Source organism: Diabrotica undecimpunctata, chromosome 9 (genome assembly GCF_040954645.1).
Source record: "Diabrotica undecimpunctata isolate CICGRU chromosome 9, icDiaUnde3, whole genome shotgun sequence".
Taxonomy (NCBI): domain Eukaryota; kingdom Metazoa; phylum Arthropoda; class Insecta; order Coleoptera; family Chrysomelidae; genus Diabrotica; species Diabrotica undecimpunctata.
Genome location: NC_092811.1, coordinates 127,043,210 through 127,063,517, shown reverse-complemented (window position 1 = coordinate 127,063,517; position 20,308 = coordinate 127,043,210). Strand labels below are relative to the sequence as shown.

General features: G+C 33.2%; 2 protein-coding genes across 6 annotated transcripts in view; one reads left to right on the top strand and one right to left on the bottom strand.

Moving 5' to 3' along the window:
* Positions 1 to 20,308, bottom strand: part of LOC140451432 (somatostatin receptor type 2-like) — a 1,059,667-nt gene that overhangs the window by 713,254 nt on the left and 326,105 nt on the right. For both annotated transcript variants that reach the window (XM_072545226.1, XM_072545227.1), the window contains exon 2: positions 20,085 to 20,145. The gene's annotated coding sequence lies outside the window, so the exon portion shown is untranslated. The remainder of the gene's footprint in view (positions 1 to 20,084; positions 20,146 to 20,308) is intronic.
* Positions 933 to 7,137, top strand: LOC140450003 (uncharacterized). Of its 4 annotated transcripts, none has more exons than XM_072543423.1 (2): positions 933 to 1,123; positions 6,161 to 7,136. In XM_072543423.1, the coding sequence occupies exon 2, from the start codon at positions 6,184 to 6,186 to the stop codon at positions 7,090 to 7,092; it is 909 nt and encodes a 302-aa protein (XP_072399524.1). In that variant the 5' UTR covers positions 933 to 1,123; positions 6,161 to 6,183; the 3' UTR covers positions 7,093 to 7,136. The 4 variants fall into 4 exon arrangements, with proteins under 4 accessions (XP_072399524.1, XP_072399523.1, XP_072399522.1 ...); XM_072543422.1 differs by having other exon boundaries at positions 933 to 1,160; positions 6,172 to 7,135; XM_072543421.1 differs by having other exon boundaries at positions 6,172 to 7,130.

Genomic DNA, 20,308 nt, shown 5'->3' with positions numbered 1-20,308 from the left:
GTATTCTCAAAAAAGTGGAACAGTCGGCGGTAGTGTAGACTAGCGCGGACTAGCATCATACTGTTTTCTGTGTTTTTTAAATTTAAATAATATTTAAATATAAATTTAGTTAGTTAGTTAGTTAGAGTTCTCAAACCGACTTCTTTTTCTTGTGGCATTTTACAATCTAAAATATGCAAAAAAAAAGTTACTTCCGGTTTTACTTCCGTTTTTTATTTAAGAGGGGCGGAGTCTAACAATCATATTGTTTCCGTTTCCTAATGTAAATCTTCCTGAAAATCCTAAAAAACTACTGTATTGATTTTCAATTTAAAAAAATTGGCGTCGATACAGTTTATTTTTAGGATTTTTGGAACATTTACACCAGGCGACGGAAACGATGGATCGTTAGACTCCGCCCCTCTTAAATATCAGCAAAACTTACATCAAAACTCGATGTCGAGTTGGTCCGCTAGTTAAGCCTATTTATAAAGTAGGAAGAAGAAGAAGAAGAAGTTGGGTATGGAATTAGCTAAACCATACATTGAAGAACGTTTTCAACTTTTAACACCTCAACAAAACGGCAGTCCAGATATGTTTGTACCTGATCCTCATAATCCCAGACTATTAGGGGAAAATTTCAATAAACATAAAAAAAAAGAAGCGGACCAAGGAGAATAATAAACTATGCAGTAAATAAAACTCAGTAAATAACAACAACATAACATAATTTTGTTAAATTTTTTGCTTTAAGTTGATATAAAATTATCTGCTTCAGAATATAGCCGAAAATAACTATCGCACTGGTACAAAAAAAAACGCTTTCACTGTTGTGTATACATTACATATACATCTCGTGTTGTTTTTCCATTCAACCTGATTAAATAATAAAGCCCTAATTGACTTTAATAACATCCTCTTGCTAGCAATTACGCCAAGTTACTTTTCTTAAGTTGGACGTAATTCACTTGTGTTAAAGAGTTCTGGAAGTTTATGTCATGGCCCGTTTTAGTTCATTACACCGAAGTGTCACAATTTTCTAAGGAATAAGAACAATATGTGCGTAAAGGTGGAAGTTACATAAACATATTAAGAACAAGGAAGTGATTACTAGATTAACAACTGTTGGAAACCAAACTTCAAGGTAAAATTCGTTGATTGGATTATAAGGAAATTTTTAGGTAATGAGTTTCTTATTGGACTGTCAACTATTGTATATAAGTGAAGTTAGATATGATTTTGTTTACGTGATTTTTGCCTGTTTTACCTATCTTTTGGAACTTAATACTCAGTATCTAACAGCGAGGTGACCTAATTATTGTTCGTTGGTTTTGTTCTAACAAATTTTTTCCAGTTCCGCGCAAGTCCAAAGAATTGGTCGACATTGCGGCTAACCTCTGTAGTCGCGAATTTTAATCAGTTATGACGGTATTTTCTACCAACTCCCCTTCGTTTTATTTTTACCGTTTACTATTAGTTTGTAAGAAAGGATAACTGGTTTTCTAGAAAAATATGATCTACACTCAGGTGCAAAAAAATCGATCCATTCCTTATTTCTTATTTATTTGAAGTTGTATAATTTTAGAGACATTAAATTACGTATGTAAATTTAGGTGTACTTCGTATACGAGAAATAAAATAATATTTTTAATATTACTTTTCATATTTCTTAAAACAAATTGGTATTTCAGGTTTTTGTCAAAAAGAGTCTGAAGCCAGTAGATATGTATTGAATGTTGTTTTTAATTCAACAACCATACTAGTGTAGTGATTTTATTTTTAAAACGTGTTATATTTTCATTTAATTATCCTTTCTAAATGTCTCTAACTCCGACAGATGCTGCAAGGGCAGTGACTTTAGTTCAAGATGGTCGTAGCCAATATTAAGCAGCTGAAATGTTGGGTGTTAGTCGATCTTCGGTTCAAAGAACAGTTCGGCGTTTTAGCGACACCGGTAACTTCACAAGAAGACCAGGATCAGGTCGTAGAAGGGTAACATCCGAAAGAGATGATCGATTTCTGGTCTGATCGTGTTTGAGAAATCGGCATCTAACTTCAGTTGAACTGGCAAATCGTTTGAGCGAAGTGAGAAATGTGGATGTAAGCAGATGGACAGTTCGTCGATGACTTGTAGAAGGTAATTTATTATCCAGAAGGCCAGCCCTATCTCCAGTACTATCCATAGAACATCGCAGAGCTCGCCTTGCTTTTGCAAGAGAACATGAAAACTGGAGTGATGCAGATTGGAGCAATGTATTGTTCTCAGATGAGTCCAGATTTTGTCTAAGGTCACCAGACGGCCGAGAAAGGGTTTGAAGAAGACACGAAGAGTGATATTTTCAATGTAATATTGCGGAAAGAATAAGTTATCAAGGGGGCTCCGTTATGGTTTGGGCTGGTATCAGTTTAGAAGACCATACTGATTTAGTTATTGTAGATAGAGGTTCTATGACTGCTGCAAGATACATAACAAGTATTTTAGATCAGCATGTGGTACCTTTTGCTCCTTTCATTGGACCTAATTTTATTTTTATGGACGACAACGCGCGTCCTCACCTTGCTAGAATCGTCAACCAATATATAGAGGTGGGAATTGTCCGTATGAACTGGCCAGCTTGCAGTCCCGATCTCAATCCCATAGAACATCTATGGGATATGATGGGAAGACGTCTTCGAGCACGAGTAACCCGTCCAAACAACTTGGCTGAACTTACAGCGGCTCTTCAAGAAATATGGAACCAATTGGATCAATTTGATATCCAGAGGTTAATTATCTCAATGCCTAGACGTGTACAGGCTGTTATAAGGACCCGAGGGGGAAACACTAGATATTGATTTATTATCAATGTTTTTCTTAATTTCAGAAAGTTTTGAATATTCTTGTATTTTTGAGTTTTGGCGTACCTATGTCTCTATTAATAAATGATTTTTTTTGGATAATCTGTAAAAATTATTTTAATCTAACATACACTTTTACATATATACCTGATTTAAAACTAATATCTTCAAACGTTTTCTTTTTTCAGCAAATAATACCCATGGATCGATTTTTTTGCACCTGAGTGTAGATAAGAAATTTTTCGGTTATTTAATGTTTTTTAAGGATTATCAAATAGTATTAGTCATTTGTAGTAGAATATTATCTTTTGATTGTTTTTCTATTGTCAGTAGCGTAAAAAACTCCATCGGAGCCCCCCGCAGAATTGTAAATGGGGCGTCCTTTAAAAAATTACTAAATGCGACTTGTGTAACAAAAACTTGTGTTAGTGTATACGTGCCTTGTTTATTTTCATCTTTGTTGTGTATTAATAAAAGAAGTAGTTGACGAGAACACCATTTAATTAACATTAAATTGAAACCGTACACTAATATTAACAAATAAACTTCTAAGTCTACTGGCCGCCATGTCACAACAACCCTTTTTGGCATATTATCAACCTAAGGAAGATGTGACACTAGCATGTGTACCAAAATACATGGCATTTTCTCCTTTCATAAAAGAATTTATATTCGCATAAAAATCTAAACCTATGTTTACAAATCCAACCTTTGAGGTGCGTTATACGACTACTACGTCGTATAAATACCTCTGATAGGTTTTGCACAGTAGGACTGATATTTTCATTTTGGTCACCTACGTCTGTAAGTTTAGTTTGTGGTACATTATTATTTATTGATGTACGGTGTGGACCAATCAACCTTCTCAGGTAATACACTTTTATTATTAGTAGCATCATCAGTTATATGTGAATATAATTTTCTATCTATAACATTTTCATTGTTCTCAACATATTTTCTTAAACTATTAACATGTATATAATTTTTTATTTTCCATCTTAACTAAATACGTCACAGCGCTTATGTGTTCCAAAATTTCTCCAACTTTCCACTTTTCACTACACAATGGACTTAAACCTCCTACTAACACTTTATCACCAGCCGAAGACAAGGGTACCTGCACATTTGACAATTTTGTTTGACTGTTTTTCTTTGGTTTTAACAAACCAAACCTTGTTTTCGGCTTGACTTTCAAAATTATTTTGTTTGGGCTAATACCTGAGATTGTTGGCATACTCCTATAGCTAAATAACACATTTAAAAGTTGTTGTTCTACTGACAAAGTTGATTGGTTGGAAACATACTTCTCCATTGCCTCTTTGACAATCTCAACATGCCTTCTCAATTTCTGGTTGCAAGTTTGGCCACCAGATAATAAATCTAGCAAGCATTTTTGTACGCACTATACCTATGTTATCTTCATGAAGAAGCACCAAAATACTTTTGCGTAAAGCCTTCTTCTTGCAGTAACGTCTCCTATCGGAGGTTGGCTACCATTACAGCAATCTTTACTTTGTTGGCTGCAGCTCTGAACAACTGTATTGAACTGCACCCATCTCACTCCCTTAAATTTCGCAACCAGGAAATCCTCCTACGTCTCACATTTCTCTTTCCCGAGATTTTTCCTTGGATTATGAGTCTAAGCAGAGAGTACTTTTCTCCTCTCACTATGTGGCCCAGATATTCCACTTTTTTCGTTTGTATGGTTTTTATGACTTCGCATTCCTTCCCCATCTTCAGCAGAACATCTTGATTTGTTACTCTTTCTGTCCATGGTATTTTCCACATTATCCTGTAACACCACATCTCGAATGCCTCAATTTTTTGATGTTTATCTTTTTCAGTGTCCAGGCTTCCATGCCGTACAGCAGAATGGAAAAAACATAGCACCTTAACATTCTCGTTCTTAAGTTTATATTTATGTCCCGGCTGCATAGGAACTTTTTCATTTTGACAAACGATTATCTCGCTATCTCTATTCGCCTCTTGATTGCTCTTGTCTGGTCATTAGTATCAGTGAAGCAAACCCCTAAATATTTGTAGGACGTAACTCTTTCAACTGGCTGATTATTTATGGTTAAATTCACATTGGTGTATAGCTTCTTTGTTAAAATCATGAATTTAGTCTTTTTGATGTTCAGTTTTAGACCATACTTTTTGGTATAGGTGTTTATGTTTTCAATCAAAAACTGTAAATTTGCTAGGTTATCTGTTACTATTAGCGTGTCATCAGCGTATCGTAGATTGTTAATTAACTCTCCGTTAATGTTTATACCAATGTTTTGCTCTAGGAGCGCTTCCTGACATATTGTTTCGCTATATATATTGAATAATAGTCGAGAAAGCACACAACCCTGATGCACACCTCGACGAATCTCAATTTCTTCGGTTAAAAGCGTAAAGCCTCTAAGACAACAACTTTTATACCTTTCGTTAGACAATTTTCTTTAATAAAAAGTTCATTACATTTACCATTATATGTTTTAAATTCACTGCCAACTTTATTTGGCCAACCTGTTTTGACATAATCTATTACTTTCCTTAGTACTGGATCTTTACTGGACACCTTGGCAATGCCCTTATAATTAATTGGTAATTCATCTGTTAAGTTAAAGGCATTAGGTAAGATAGTTTCGAAACAAATTCAGATTTCTGCTTTAATCTGGAGCCTTCTAAAAATTGGAAGGCATAGCCAGACGTTGATAAAGATGTTAATAGAGACATGGGGAATCTAAAATTTGCATTCCACGACATGTCTCCTTAACTAAGCAGAAATCTGTAACGAATTTGTTTCTTGTACTCATACAGAGTAGATCCGAATAAGGCATTAATTCCACCATCAACTTCAGAAGAATCATTTAGAGGTAATCTGGATAACATATCTTCTTCAAAAAGTTATAAGCCTTTTTTATGTTCTATCTTATAATCATGTGCTGACAATTTTTAGACTAAAAGTGAGTTAAATTTTTCATTTAAAGTGCCGATTAAAGCAAAGTGCTAATGACAAACAAGCTTTTTATGTACTCGACACTGAGGAGTAGGCAGATTGAGACCTCAGTGCCCAGAGACAGTTCTTCTATTATTTATACAGAACGCGATACTGGTACGTCGCGAGTGAGGGGAGTAGGCAGATTGAGACCCCGAACTCGAACGGAACCGTATCACTCCGATAATGGCTCCAAAATGGGTGCCGAAACGTCGAGTAAAAAACTAAGTAATTTTCATATATATATATATATATATATATATATATATATATATATATATATATATATATATATATATATATACTTCTATTAAATGCAATACAATATTTTGAATTATTTTATGGTATTAATTTCAGATATTTTTAAGGTACGTAGCAGCATGGACTGGGAGTTAGAACGACTCAACTCAACAAACGACACCTTCGACCCCAACGCCATCTACATAGCCCAGTTCCCTTTAATAACACGCATCCTGGGAGTAGTAGTGGGCCTCTTATCTACGACATCAAACGTACTTACTATCCTCACAGTGTCCAAATACGCCACGTTGCACAACAGAACTTACTGGTACATCGTAAACTGGTGCTTGTGCAATGTGTTCATCACTGCGTCATTGCCGTACATGTACAACTCGTTCGGTATTATAAATGTCATGAACGAGAGCATCCTTTGTATTTGGGACGAAAACGCTTTTAACTTTTTAACGGGGAATCAAATTTTTGTAGCTATAATTGTTATTGATTGGTATATAACAACTTTTGCCAATCAGCGGAAATGTGCTATAAGATGCAGAAAGGCTTTTAAAACGTTTATTGTTTTAGTTTGGTTATTTTTGTTAAGTCTTATTTTGGTGACGACATCTTTGTGTGTCAGTAGTTTAAGCTTCCCAGTTCCCATTATTTGTTACGCATGCACATACGTCGGAATTTTTGTTCTTTTAATTATAATATTTGTACTAAGATGCGTAAAGTTGAAAAACTCAAGTGTGGTCTATGAGAAAAGTAAGCTAGAATTTAGGCTAGCTTTTTCTTATTTTATATGTTGGTTATTTAACACACTATTTTTGTTAAACATCAATTATTTCTACGAACATTTTTCATCTTCTACAAATCATATTATATTACAAATGTCTATGATGATAGGTTTTTGTCATGCTGTTGTGTTATTTGTTATATTGTACATATTGGACAAAAATTTTAGGTTATGTTTAAGGACTATGTTTCATTTACCTGTAAGTGATATTGATCATGAAATACGCGTTAAACAAGATTTACTGGAGTTTCTGTGAAATATACAAACTGTGTTTTATTTTAATATCAATTTCTTTAGTACTAACAACCAAAAAGGTATGTAAAGAAGTGTGCAAGTTCGTAATTTTAGGAGAATATCATATTGTCATATAAAAGACGATTTTCTACAAGTATATAGAATAGAAGAGAATATAATTTATTTAGTCAATATACAAAAATAGTTTTGTTTTTGACAAGTCAAGTGAATAGTGATAGTTATTACTAGACAAAATATGCATACAAATAAATAAAAAAATCGTAAAATAGTAACAATTTTATTTAAAAAAAAAGTGTACATAACTAAATATTTCCTACTATTCATTAAGATTTACATTTATTTTAAGTAACTACATCATTTTTAAGTATGAATAAACTTATATAGAATTATGGTAACAATAAATGACCAAGTGGTGTTCAAAATTTTCTAACAAAAACTTGTGGCTTCTGTCTGAGTACATATATTTATATATGGAAAAACTTCGTTCAACATCAACTGATGTAACGGGAGCATTTTTCAAACTAACCAAAACATTTGGTTCTAAATTAATTGTTTCCGAAATATTTCCAGCTAGAACACTGACTACTTCAGAAAGAATATGGTAACCTTTATTTTTTTCCATAGTAGCTTCAAATTTTTTTAAAATATCTTTTCCAATATTACCTCTAACGTTCCGACAACATGACGCAAATTCTTTTATTAATGCTCTACTTTCGAACAATGACAGTTTTGGTGATTCTAACTGAGTAATTGTTTTTTGAACAAAACTAAAATTTGATTTTATAAATGAAAGTTCTTGTTGAAGCAAGTTACTCTGAAAAGTTTGTTTAGAATCCAAAAGAGATTGGGAACTTTCATCTGTTAACGTATCAATTATGTTCTTTATTTTAACAAAATGATCTGCATAAAAATTAGCTGCTTCTAACCATGTTCCCCATCGCGTTAAAATAGGTTGTGGTGGAAGAGGAATGTTAGGTAGCATTTCTTTATAAAGTTGAATTCTTATAGGAGATTTAAGAAATACTTTTTTGACACTGGATATCATGGTATTTACAAGAGGAAACTTTTTTCGTATTTCCTCTGCAACTCTGTTTAATCCATGCGCTACACAAGTAACATCTATTAAATCTGGGAAAAATATTTTTAAATTTTGTCCTGCTTTCACCATATAAGGAGCAGCATCCGATAAAATAAGCAGTAATTTATTAGAAGGAATAGTTGTCGGAAGAAAAAAAGTTGCTAATGTTTCTTGTATAAAACGCGAAATTGTTAAAGCATTTGTTTTCTCAAGTTGCTGGCATGAAATAAGATGAGATTTTGGTAAGGTATCTTCTTTAAAGAACACCAATCAATAAATGAGCAATATACTTTCCTGAGGAATCAGTGGTTTCGTCTACAGATATGTAAAAATAATTATCTGCAATTTCTTCCTTAATATTAATTAACACCGACGAGTATAGCCCGTTCACATTATTTCTTCTTAGAGACCGATCACTTGGAACATTCAGTTTGCAATATTTTTTTAGAAACGAACTAAAATTTACATTTGCTAATTTTGAAAGCGGTATGTTTGCAGACACTAATGCGCGACACAAGTCTTCATTAAAAGTTTCTTGCTCATCTAATTTTTTTGAAGTAGATTGGAAACATTTAGCCATTGAAGTTTGATGTTTTCCTCCTATTTTTCCTTTTTTTGCAATGTTTGAAGCAGTTCTCACATGTTGGTCTATCTGAAATTTCTTCTCACATGCTATCTATAAATAAAAATAAAAACCTTTATTTTAACCCAACCTTTAAAATATAAAAATATACGAGGTGTTTTTGGTTAATCAAATAACTGGTTTGGAAAAAAAAACTCTCGCTAAGTGTTTTAAATGCAGTATTAATCCACAAATTAGTTTTTGTTACTAACCATTAGTACATCATATAACTTATTTTAAAATTCAACAAAAGTTTTTTTTTGTTTTGTACCATGGACAATTTTTTCTCACTAAAGGAAGCTATTTTTCATTTAAAAACAACCTACGAGTACTAAATTTCAAGTAAATACGTTTATTGGTTTTAAAGTTATTGTTGTTATTAACTAAAAGAATTTAATTTTTTTTAATTTTAACACCCTGTATCTCGAAAAGTAAATAAGTTTGACCCCTCATTAACTATATCGTTTTGTTCAATTTTTCGAGAAGTATCTACAGTCAAACGTTGTAAGTGTCATTTGGAAACACCCTGTATGTATGAAATATTAGATATTTAATAGAAAATATTAGATACTTACAATTTTGCCACAGACTGAACAGTAGATTTTTCCCATATCCATAGACAGCTCTTTATAAGGTTTAATCCAAGTTGAAGCACTGGTTGTTTTAGGCATTATAAAATCACAATCTTCCTTTTTGTTACGCACAACGAGTGTTTACGCTTTGAATATCAAAACAAAAATGATTTACAAATCTGAGCATCAAATTAGAAATGTTTAGGTACCTAATTCAATAAACTGGGAGATTTTGGAAAATCCCTAAATTAGGAACAAAACTATTAGCCGTTTACCTGCTGTTAAGATACAATAAATTGTAGATAGATTTGGGGATTAGATCATAAAATGCAAATGAGCGAACCCTTAGCGATTATCCAATAACTGAATGCCTCAGTGACCGAGACTTTCTAAGAATGTTGAGGGCTACTTAAATTGATCTTCTTTGAAATTGTAAATGTTTTGTACCTGTAGAGATTACGTACTTAGATCATTTCTTGATTAAAATGACTACAAAATTTTATACAAGAATTGAAATAAATTGGTATGTTTAAAAATTTTCAAATACAGTATAAAAATCTGAACTTTTATGCACTTTATGCAAACTTTTATACAAATATGCCAAAATATAAAATATTTGCATAAAATATGCACAATATGCAAAATATGCAATATGCATATTTGCCGAAGTCTAGATTACATAAAACAATAAAACACAAAACTTTAACAAAATTTATGATAATATCATTACTACAGCTATTTTGGCAGATTGTTTCTAATTTTATTGTACTCTAATGTATATACTTTTATAATTTATATATACTTTTAGCAGCATGATTTGTCAGTCTCTGCGATTGAATTGGTAAACAACAACGCGTTATGACGTCATTTCAGCTCGCCATTGCCTCATCAGACGTAAGGGCTGAATACAGAGGAATGCAGATCTAAAGGTCTATCCTGTATTAGCTGCTTTAGGATGAAAATGTTATCGTGAACGCTTCTTCCTTACCTAGATTCACTTTGTAACTTCCGAAGTTTTTCCTTTACTTTTTCGTATACTTTAGAAGGTGTACTCATGAGAGTTGTATCTCTATAATTACTATACTCTCGTCTGTTGCACTTTTTAAAAATTGGTAAGATAATCCCAGGTCCGGCTTTTGGTATCTTACTCTCTTTCCATGTCTTGTTTCACAGTTTTCAAACGATTCATTTGATTTTTAATCTATATATTTCAGTATTTCCGCTTTTATTGTATCGTATCCAGCTGCCTTTTCTCTCTTAAGGTTATTTATAGATTAGCTTAACATGCTGTAAGAGTTCATAGGTTTATTATTTTTTCCACTTCCTTTGGACTCGTCCTCTTTCAAGCCTTTTTATTGTTCTGAATCTATTCTCTAATGGCATCTTAATGCAATTTACTATTTTTATTTGGAATAAGCCACAATTTTACTTAAGAATAAGTTGATTAGAAGTTTCGATTTCCAGTGTTGAAAATGAAACACTTTGTCAAAGTTGAAACATTGTTGCCATGAAGTAAATTTCGTCTCTAACTTCAACATCCTAGAATATTACCAGCAACAATGTAAATCAAAATTAATTTAACTATATTTAAAAGGTTTTTACCCAGATATTTAGTGACTTCAAACATGTAAACCGAGATAAACACTGATGAAGGAATAGTTTTATTAAGAATTTTTGATAATAAAATTTTTAATATTTATGGTATACAGTCAACTACACGAAATTTATTTTCCTTGTTTATTTTACATACACATTTTTACTTACAAATTACATATATAGTAATAGGATTTTCATAAGTTAATACGCCTTTTCGTTTCTGATTGCCACTACTTTCTATTTTGGAAATCTGTTTTACGAAAATTTCTTACAGTTAAACATAGAAAAAAGTTGCTTTTTTTCTATGTCTATTAATATATTCCTTTGTACTCCCATTTCTCTTCTAATATCGTTATTTCTTATTTGTCTTAATTAAGATATTCTTGTGAGATTCCTTTAAAAGTCTCTTTTAGTACACCTATATAACACCATAATATTCTGGAAAGGAAAGCCTCAATGGAATAAGGAAACAAGAGAAATGCAAAGAAGTGCCGAAATTAAAGAAGAATTTAAAGATAAAACCTAGTTAGAAACATAAAGTCCCTCCGCTTAGAATGTATTGAATACATACTAAGATGACCAAGTACAGATATGCTGAGAAGGACATTTAACTAGACATCACTATAGCATAGGTGCAGAACAAATATTAGAAGATAGCTGGATGGTGTAGAAAGATATAAAAGCAACGAATATCAAGGACTAGAAAATTTTGCAAGCAACAAAACATACAAGTTACAAACAGTAAAGAGGATTAGTCCAGTTCATTTTAAAATAGAATTTTCTAAATGCCCTGGCGTAATGAGAAGAGTTTGATAATGATAATAATAAATGACGCCATTATTAGCAAAACTCGCTAATAGACAAAAGTTCCGAAAATTATTTTTTTGATAAGTTTATTTCAATTGGAAATAGGAATCGAATGATAAAATCAGAATTTCCCAAAACTCGTTCTTTAGCATACAAATGCTATCGAGAAAATTACAGTTATTTGCAGAACTCGCCCTTTACGTTGAATGTTTACCTGCAAAACTCGCTGTTTGCTCTACCACCAGTGAAATTTGCTGGTTGGTTCACGTGACGAACACGCTACTACAACAGCTGTAATGAAGAAACAAAATTTTAATAGTTTATTATTATTCAACCGATTAAACAGTTGTATTGGCGAATTAGGAAGAGTTTTTTTCTTATTTTTTATGGAGTTAGTAAGTGAAAATGGTTGTTTTGTTAAACCTAGTCCACAGGGAAAAGGATGCAAAAAAGTTCTTCAGTCAGAAACACATAAAAGGAAAGTGTATAATCTTGCTTGGTAGGTTCTTCATATTAAAATTTATTATTTTAGACTTCTGCGGCATTTAGGCTTCTTTTGATTTTTTATGCAGTTTCACTTGTTTTTCGCGATTTAACGTTGGGTAGAGTTAGAAAAAAGTTTATTAGAAGAGTTTTATTGTTAACTGCCGGTCTTTCGAACTTGTGGTCATAACAGACGACCCGGATTGCCGTACCACACACACGATGAAGCAAGTGATAGATTTGCATGCCTACCTTTATCAGTCAAAAGATAAAAGTAAAGGGGGGAATCTAATCATGCTGCAGTGTCGATAAAATACCATGAAAGTTTAAGTGAGGGTAAGATGATCCGAGTATATGCCAAGTCGTTTCTAGGAATCACAAATTTAAGCACGGACCGCATAGAAAGAATTGTAAGAAATTTTGTTATCACTGGAGAGCTATCCAGGAAACGTAAAGGTGGTAATAGAGTCGGCCTAAAAAGTGATGCCTGTGCATGTGAACTTAGTTATTTTCGAAAGTATGTGAATTTTAACTACAATATCGCTTTTGGAACTCCGCTGACTGATTGTTGCTCCACTTGCTTGAAAACAAAGAAGCAGTTGAAAGTAGCAATTTCTGTAGCTGCTCGGCAAAAATTAGCCACTAAGCATCGTAGGCGTAAAGGCAAAGGCTTTTTTCAAAATCCTTAAAAATCCAAAACCCAACACAACTTACTTTTCTGCCAAAAAAACTGCCAAAAAAACTTAGCACTGCCTAGACTGCCTGATCAAGCAGCATATTTTAGCCAGCAAATAAACTATAATAATTTTACAGTTGTTGCTGAAACTTCTACCAATAAACTAAGACCAACAAATTTCAAATTTCTTTTCTTACGTGTGGACAGAAATTGACTGCTGAAAAGATTCTAATACAATAGCTTTGCAACATGCTCTAAAGAATTTTGATTTTGATGTCAACAGAGAAACAGTACTTTCTTCAGACATAAGACAAAAATTTAAATATGATGGCAATGTTGGCTTATTGGCGTCTAGAAGAATCGCCGAATCATATTAAACAAATTAAGTTAATTTTTCCGATCGTCGGTCATTCCTTTATTCCGCCTAATTATATTTTTGGCCTTATAGAAAAGACATTAAAAAAATGCCTGGTATCGTGGAAATTAGTGGCTACTATGATTTAATCGGAAAGTATTCCACTGTAGGGAAAATCGGTATGGATTGGGATGTGTTTGATTGGAAGATACAAACAAAACGAGTTATTAAGCTGCCTAGTTCATGGTACTTTGAATTTAATAAGGCAAAGCGGTTTATTTGTTGCAAAAAAGTCAACAATGTTCTAGTCCAAGGTGAACCTAATTACTGAAATGACGTTTGGAAGAGCTAAAAGCGTTTGTAAGAAAAAATTTTCTCTTTCTTGAATGGCTCCAAAGAAATTACCACTGAAAAAAGAATTAAAGGGGGATTAAGGGAATATTAATAGTCTACTTTTCAAATACTATGGAGAAAATTTGAGAAGCCTTCCTGAACTAACTTTTTACAAATAACACTTAAAGACAGATTCTACCTCGCCAGAAGAAACCATTGATGGTTTATAAAATTGCCAAAATGAAGAAAATGACTGTTTTTTGTTTGAGCATGGCTGATTAAGACTACTTTTAAATTTTTTTAACATTTTCTTTATATGACTAAAAATCTTTTATTTTCATGAATAAATGTTTTTAATTGAACTATATACGGTGTGTTATTATTTTATATTCTTCTTCTTGCAGTACCGTCTCCTATCGGAGGTTGACTACCATCACAGCAATCCTTACTTTGTTGGCTGCAGCTCTGAACAACTGTAATGAACTGCACCCATACCACTCCCTTAAATTTCGCAACCAGGAAATCCTCCTACGTCCCACATTTTTTTTCCCGAGATTTTTCCTTGGATTATGAGTCTAAGCAAAGAGTACTTTTCTCCTTTCATTATGTGGCCTAGATATTCCAGTTTTTTCGTTTGTATGGTTTTTATGTCTTCGCATTCCTTCCCCATTTTCAACAGAACATCTTGATTTGTTACTCTTTCTGTCCATGATATTTTCCACATTCTCCTGTAACACCACATCTCGAATGCCTCAATGTTTTTTATGTTTTCTTTTTTAGTGTCCAGGCTTCCATGCCGTACAGCAGAACGGAGAAAACATAGCACCTTAACATTCTCGTTCTTAAGTTTATATTTATGTCCCGGCTGCATAGGAACTTTTTCATTTTGACAAACGATTGTCTCTCGCTATCTCTATTCGCCTCTTGATTTCTCTTGTCGGGTCATTAGTATCAGTGAAGCAAACCCCTAAATATTTGTAGACGTAACTCTTTCAACTGGCTGATTATTTATGGTTAAATTCACATTGATGTATAGCTTCTTTGTTACAATCATGAATTTAGTCTTTTTGATGTTCAGTTTTAGACCATATTTTTTGGTATGGGTGTTTATGTTTTCCATCAAAAACTGTAAATTTGCTAGGTTATCTGTTACTATTAGCGTGTCGTTAGCGTATCGTATATTGTTAATTAACTCTCCGTTAATGTTCATACCAATGTTTTGCTCTAGGAGCGCTTCTTGACATATTTTTTCGCTATATATATTGAATAATAGTGGAGAAAGCACACAACCCTGACGCACACCTCGACGAATCTCAATTTCTTCGGTTAACTCATTATCAACTTTGATTTTTGCTGTTTGTCCCCAGTACAACCTGGATATGATGTTAATGTAGCGACGGTCGATGTTTTTGCTTCTTAGGATTTCATACAGCTTTTGGTGTCTGACTTTATCGAAGGCCTTCTCAAAATCTATGAAACCTACGTGGAGGTCTTGGTTTACATCCAAACATCTTTGCATTAACACACTCAGACCAAACAAAGCTATTATTTTATATATTTATTTGCAAAACTGGTTGTTAGCAGTAAACATTATTTTTTCTAAAAATATATATTTTTACAGCCTGAAAATATTTTAGGCTAGAAACTTCTAATTTCTTTTGCTAAAAACTCTAAGCAACATTAATAGAATTCTTTACATTGTAAGCCTAACACTACTTAGTCGTTAATCTTTTTTTCCGATTTCCCAAAAAGTGACTATCAAGCAAAGAGCAAATTTTGCAAATAATGGCCTCATTCTACCGAATTTTTTCCCTTTAGCTCCGGGACACCCTGTATATAAAAATACAAAATATTTTTTCAAGTATACACTCTTATTCAAATTCCTATTTCTTATTCATTTAACAAAATAAAGTCCTCAGTGTTTCCCTAAAAGTATTTCTATCAGCTTTTATTCCCCCTTTTCCAGGAAACTACTAATAAAATAAACGATAAAATGGCTCTTTTACTGAGCAAACCTTTCAAATTATATTTGTTAGGTGAAGATATTCAATGGGATGTCGTCGAATCGATATGAACATAAAACGGAACAGTTTTATGGAATGTTACCCATGCCGTAACTTTAATGTTGTATATTCACCCAATTCGATTGATTTCAAAAACATTTTTTTAAGGAGAGAAGTTAGTTGGATGGTATGGTATATCAGAGAGTATTGTTTTCATTATATTTGATTATAAATTTTACACATTTGTTTAATCTTTTGATATTATATTTTATTTCTACAATGAAAAACGTTGTAAAGGCCTTGATCATTTTGAAGGAATTATTCACAAAGATACTGTAAATACTCATAAAACTTTCGAACACCAAAATTTTGGTTGTCATAAACATTGTGTCAAGTCAATTTACAAGCATTTTGCTATGCTGCATTATCTTTGACGCAGAAAAATATTTTTTTCTATTCTATTGAGTCATAGATATTACAAGTGGTTAGTTCCTGTAACATCATTATCATGATCATGAAACCTCTTCTGTCCACTGCTGGACATAGGTCTCTCCCATTTTTTGCCACTGTTCACGGTTCTGTCATTTCCTGGATATTCATTTAATGTTGTCCATCCAGCATATTGGTGGTCGTCCTCTGCTGCGTTTGTCTTCTCTTGGGCGCCAGTCGATTAGTTTCTGGTCCATCTTGAGTCTTTTGGTCTCGCTATATGACCTGCCCAGTTCCATTTCAGCTTGGCTGAACGTTTGACGACATCAGTGATACCTGTTCTTTTCCTTAGGTCTTTGTTCCTTATTTTGTCTTTTTTTTGTTACGCCGAGAATCAATCTTTCATGCAACTTTGTGCCACTCGCATTTTTAGTGCTTTTGTTTTTGTAAGAGTAAAAGTTTCTGCTCCGTATGTCATAATGGGAAGAACGCATTGGTCAAATGTCTTCCGTTTCATAGCTATCGGGATGTTGCTCTTAAAGATGTCTCTTAGTGAACCATATGCCGTCCAAGCAAATGTTATTCGTCGTTGAAATTCACAGGTTTGATTATCCTTGCTTATTCTGATTTCATGACCAAGATATATGTACTTTTCTGTCAATTCTACCACTTGATTTTGGATGGTTAACTGTTCGCTGGGAACCAAATTTGTCATGAATTTGGTCTTACCGATGTTCATTTTTAGACCTAGTGTTAACGATACGTTTTTTTGTACCATTTGTTGTACTTCACGCAGATCTTCGGTATCTATATGAATCTTCTTTATATGAATTTCTCTAGTGGTATCATGTAGTTTTACAAGCATTGTGATGTTTTGGTACAATGTTTGTACTAACTTTGTAAGCCGGTGGTCTATTCTACTAATGTTCAGAGCAGTTATAATACTGTCTAATTCCATGGTATCGAAGGCTTTGTATAAGTCTACGAAGATAAGTACCAGTGATCTGTTATATTCTATCGATTTTTCTATTAAGGTTTTTACTTAAATAATTACAGATTTAGAAATTTCTTGGGATACTTTAGTTACATACACACTTATTCTGGAATTGATTTTGTTGTACTTGGTCGTTTTTTTGCTTTCTGAAAGAAATTTTCGACGTGTCTGTAGGTCAAAGTTGTCAAGTTTGTAAGTTTTACCAGATTTTCGAAGAAGTCCTTGTTCTAAACCCCTGTCTAAATATTTTTTTTAGTGATAAAATGATACTATCCGTTGGTTAACGGCACCTATGCTGAATACAAGTCTTCATATTTTTAAGGGTTGTAGGAATATTAAGCTTTTGCATAAAATCTATAGCACTTACAACAGCATTCGCTCCACGTATGTTTGGTTTGAAATCACGATTTTTAGTTGGACTAGATTTCTTTTTCAATGAATTTAACAAATTCAAAGATTTAAAAAAAAAAGGTTTTTACAGTTTGTAGGTGATCGTTTGTTCCGAATTTTGAGCGGAAGCCAACTTGTTCTCGGGGCTGGTAGAAATCCAAATTGTTTTCTAGTCTTGTCGTAATTATTCGGGTAAACATTTTATAGATGTGGTTCAATAAGCTGATTGGTTTATAATTTTCTAGGTCCGCCTTGTCTCCTGTGACGTCCACAACATATTCATAAATTTTAAATATGACTACGATTCAATTATTAGACACAAGTTATACCAAATATTGCATAGCTTTAAGATCAATGGCACTACAGCCCAAATCGGGCCTTGGCCTCCTTCAACAGGCTTCTCCAATCATTTCGATTTATCGCTGTTCTTTTTCATCACCGCGTTCCCAGGCAGTTCCTGGCATCCTCATTGACTTCGTCTTCCCATCTCTTTTTAGGTCTTCCAACAGGTCTTTTCCCCTGCATTCTTGCATTTAGTAATTTTCTGGGGATTCTATTCTCATGCATGCGGACCACGTGCCCTGTCCACCGTAATATCTGCAGTTTGGTGTATTGTGCTAGAGTTGGTTCGCTATATTGCTCGTATATTTCTCTATTATACCTAATTCGCCAGTTGTTGTTTGCACTTATTGGGCCCAGTATCCTACGTAATATTTTTCTTTCAAACACATCTAATGCATTGGCAGATTTCTGTGTCACCACCCATGTTTCACAATCATAACTTATTATGGGCCTGATTATTGTTTTATAGACCCGGAGTTTTGTTTTCCGGTGTACGTCTCGCGATTTGAATATGTGGCCCATCGCCAAATAGGCTTTATTTGCCAGCATAAGCCTTCTATTTTTTCCGGTTCTTCTTCATTGCTTGCGACCAGATCCATTCCTTGGTACGTTAATCTATTCACATGTTCTATATCGTCAATAAATTGTTGTTGCGCCGATCTATTTGATCTGGTTTGTATGAGTAGTTTTGTTTTATTTGTATTTATTGCTAGCCCTACTGCTTCTGTATTCCGTTTCAACTCAACGTAGGTTTCTTCCGCTGCATTCATTGTTCTGCTCATTATGTTTATATCATCTGCGTATGCTGCTAATTGGGTAGATTTGTTTGTAAATATGTTATTTCCGCTCACTGTCAATCATCTAATTACATATTCAAGAACAAGGTTAAAGAGCGTTGGGGCCAGTCCGTCACCTTGTTTCAGTCCTTGCGTATCGTAAACGCATTAGTAATCTGTCCCTGAATACATACCTGTGCTTCTGTTTCTGTCATTTTCATTTGCAGTAGTCGTATTAATTTTGATGGTATGCCAAATTCTTCCAATATATTAGGTAGAATTGTTCTATCTATTGAATCATAGGTTTGTTTAAAATCTACAAAGAGATTGTAAACGTCCATGTCATATTTCCATGCTTTGGCTAGTATTTGCTTAACTGTAAATAGTTGGTCAATGGTAGATCTATTTTGCCTAAGCCCTGCTGGATATTCCCGGATGATTTTTTCCGTGAGAGGTTGTCTTCGATTAATGATGTTTGTGAGTATTTTGTATCCCGAACAAAGTAAAGTGATGCCTCTGTAATTCTTACACAATAGATTGTCTCCTTTTTTATAAATAGGGCAGATTATACTTTTCTTCATTGTTGGGGAATTTCTTCTTCTATCCATATCTCTCGTATTAGCTGGTACATCTGTTGTGTCAAATTCCTTTCTCCTTGCTTGAGTAGTTCTGCCGGTATTTTATCTATTTCCGGTGCTTTATGGCTTTTTTGTATGTGGATTGCCGTTTGGACCTCCTCTAGCGTTCGGGGTCTAGTTAATTCATTTTCTTCTCCATCCTCCCCCAGTTCTTGTTGTTGTACCTACTACCGTGCCCGCTGCCTCTGTTGTTGTAATGGTGTTTGTGTCCCTTTGTTTAGTAATTCCTTAAAATATGTCATCCAGGTTCTCTTAATTTCATCCATATCGCTCATGATTTCACCCTTCTTATTTTTGCAGAGGCTAGTTTTCGGTTTGTGTCCCTGTCTTAGATGTTTGATAAATTGGTATGCACTACGTGTTTCGTTTTCTTTAAACTCCCTCTCTATGTTTAGTATCCGTTGGTTTTCGTAAGTTCTCTTTTTCTGCCTGCACAGTTTATCTGCTCTTCGTCTTTTGTTCTCCAATTGTTTTTCTCAAAAAGAGAGAGAAAAACAGAACTTTTTAATAATAATAATAAAAACGAATGAATAAAAACATTTTAATGAAATTTAAATAATCAATTTTGATTATTGTTCCATAAATATTCATTTTACAAAAGGAAGTATGTAAACTATTTTTTTTTTAATTATTAATAAGGATTCTTTTAAATTTTTCGACAAAAATGACACATAAATTTATAATGTGATATTTTATCCACTGTACCCCCCTCAATTATCAAATACTGTTTCAGTTTACAGAATATAAAAAGTACAAAAGCATGAAATATTTGTTTTTTTAGCTTAAAACAAAATCTAAAAGGCCTTAAATAACAAAGTTTATTTTGTTAAGGTATTTTGCAGCGCTGAAATTATAACGATTTAAATTTTCTCTCTTTATTCCGAATACAAATAACTTACTTTATATATCCGAGATAACACCAGACACAACGTGCTGAAATTATATATTCCACTCCGGCATCTGCAAAGAAACAGAATATATTAAGAGGACAAAGAGGCATATGAGCTAAACAAAAATATAAGTTTAACTTTGCTGAAGATTTATATGGAAGATGCGACTTTAATTGTGAAAAGTTTAATCATATAAAATTAGGTGTTGGAAAATTATTGTTTAATTAAATATT

Excerpts from the sequence above, each read along its gene's own strand:
- LOC140450003 (XM_072543424.1), top strand. The coding sequence starts at position 6,184 with ATGGACTGGGAGTTAGAACGACTCAACTCAACAAACGACACCTTCGAC.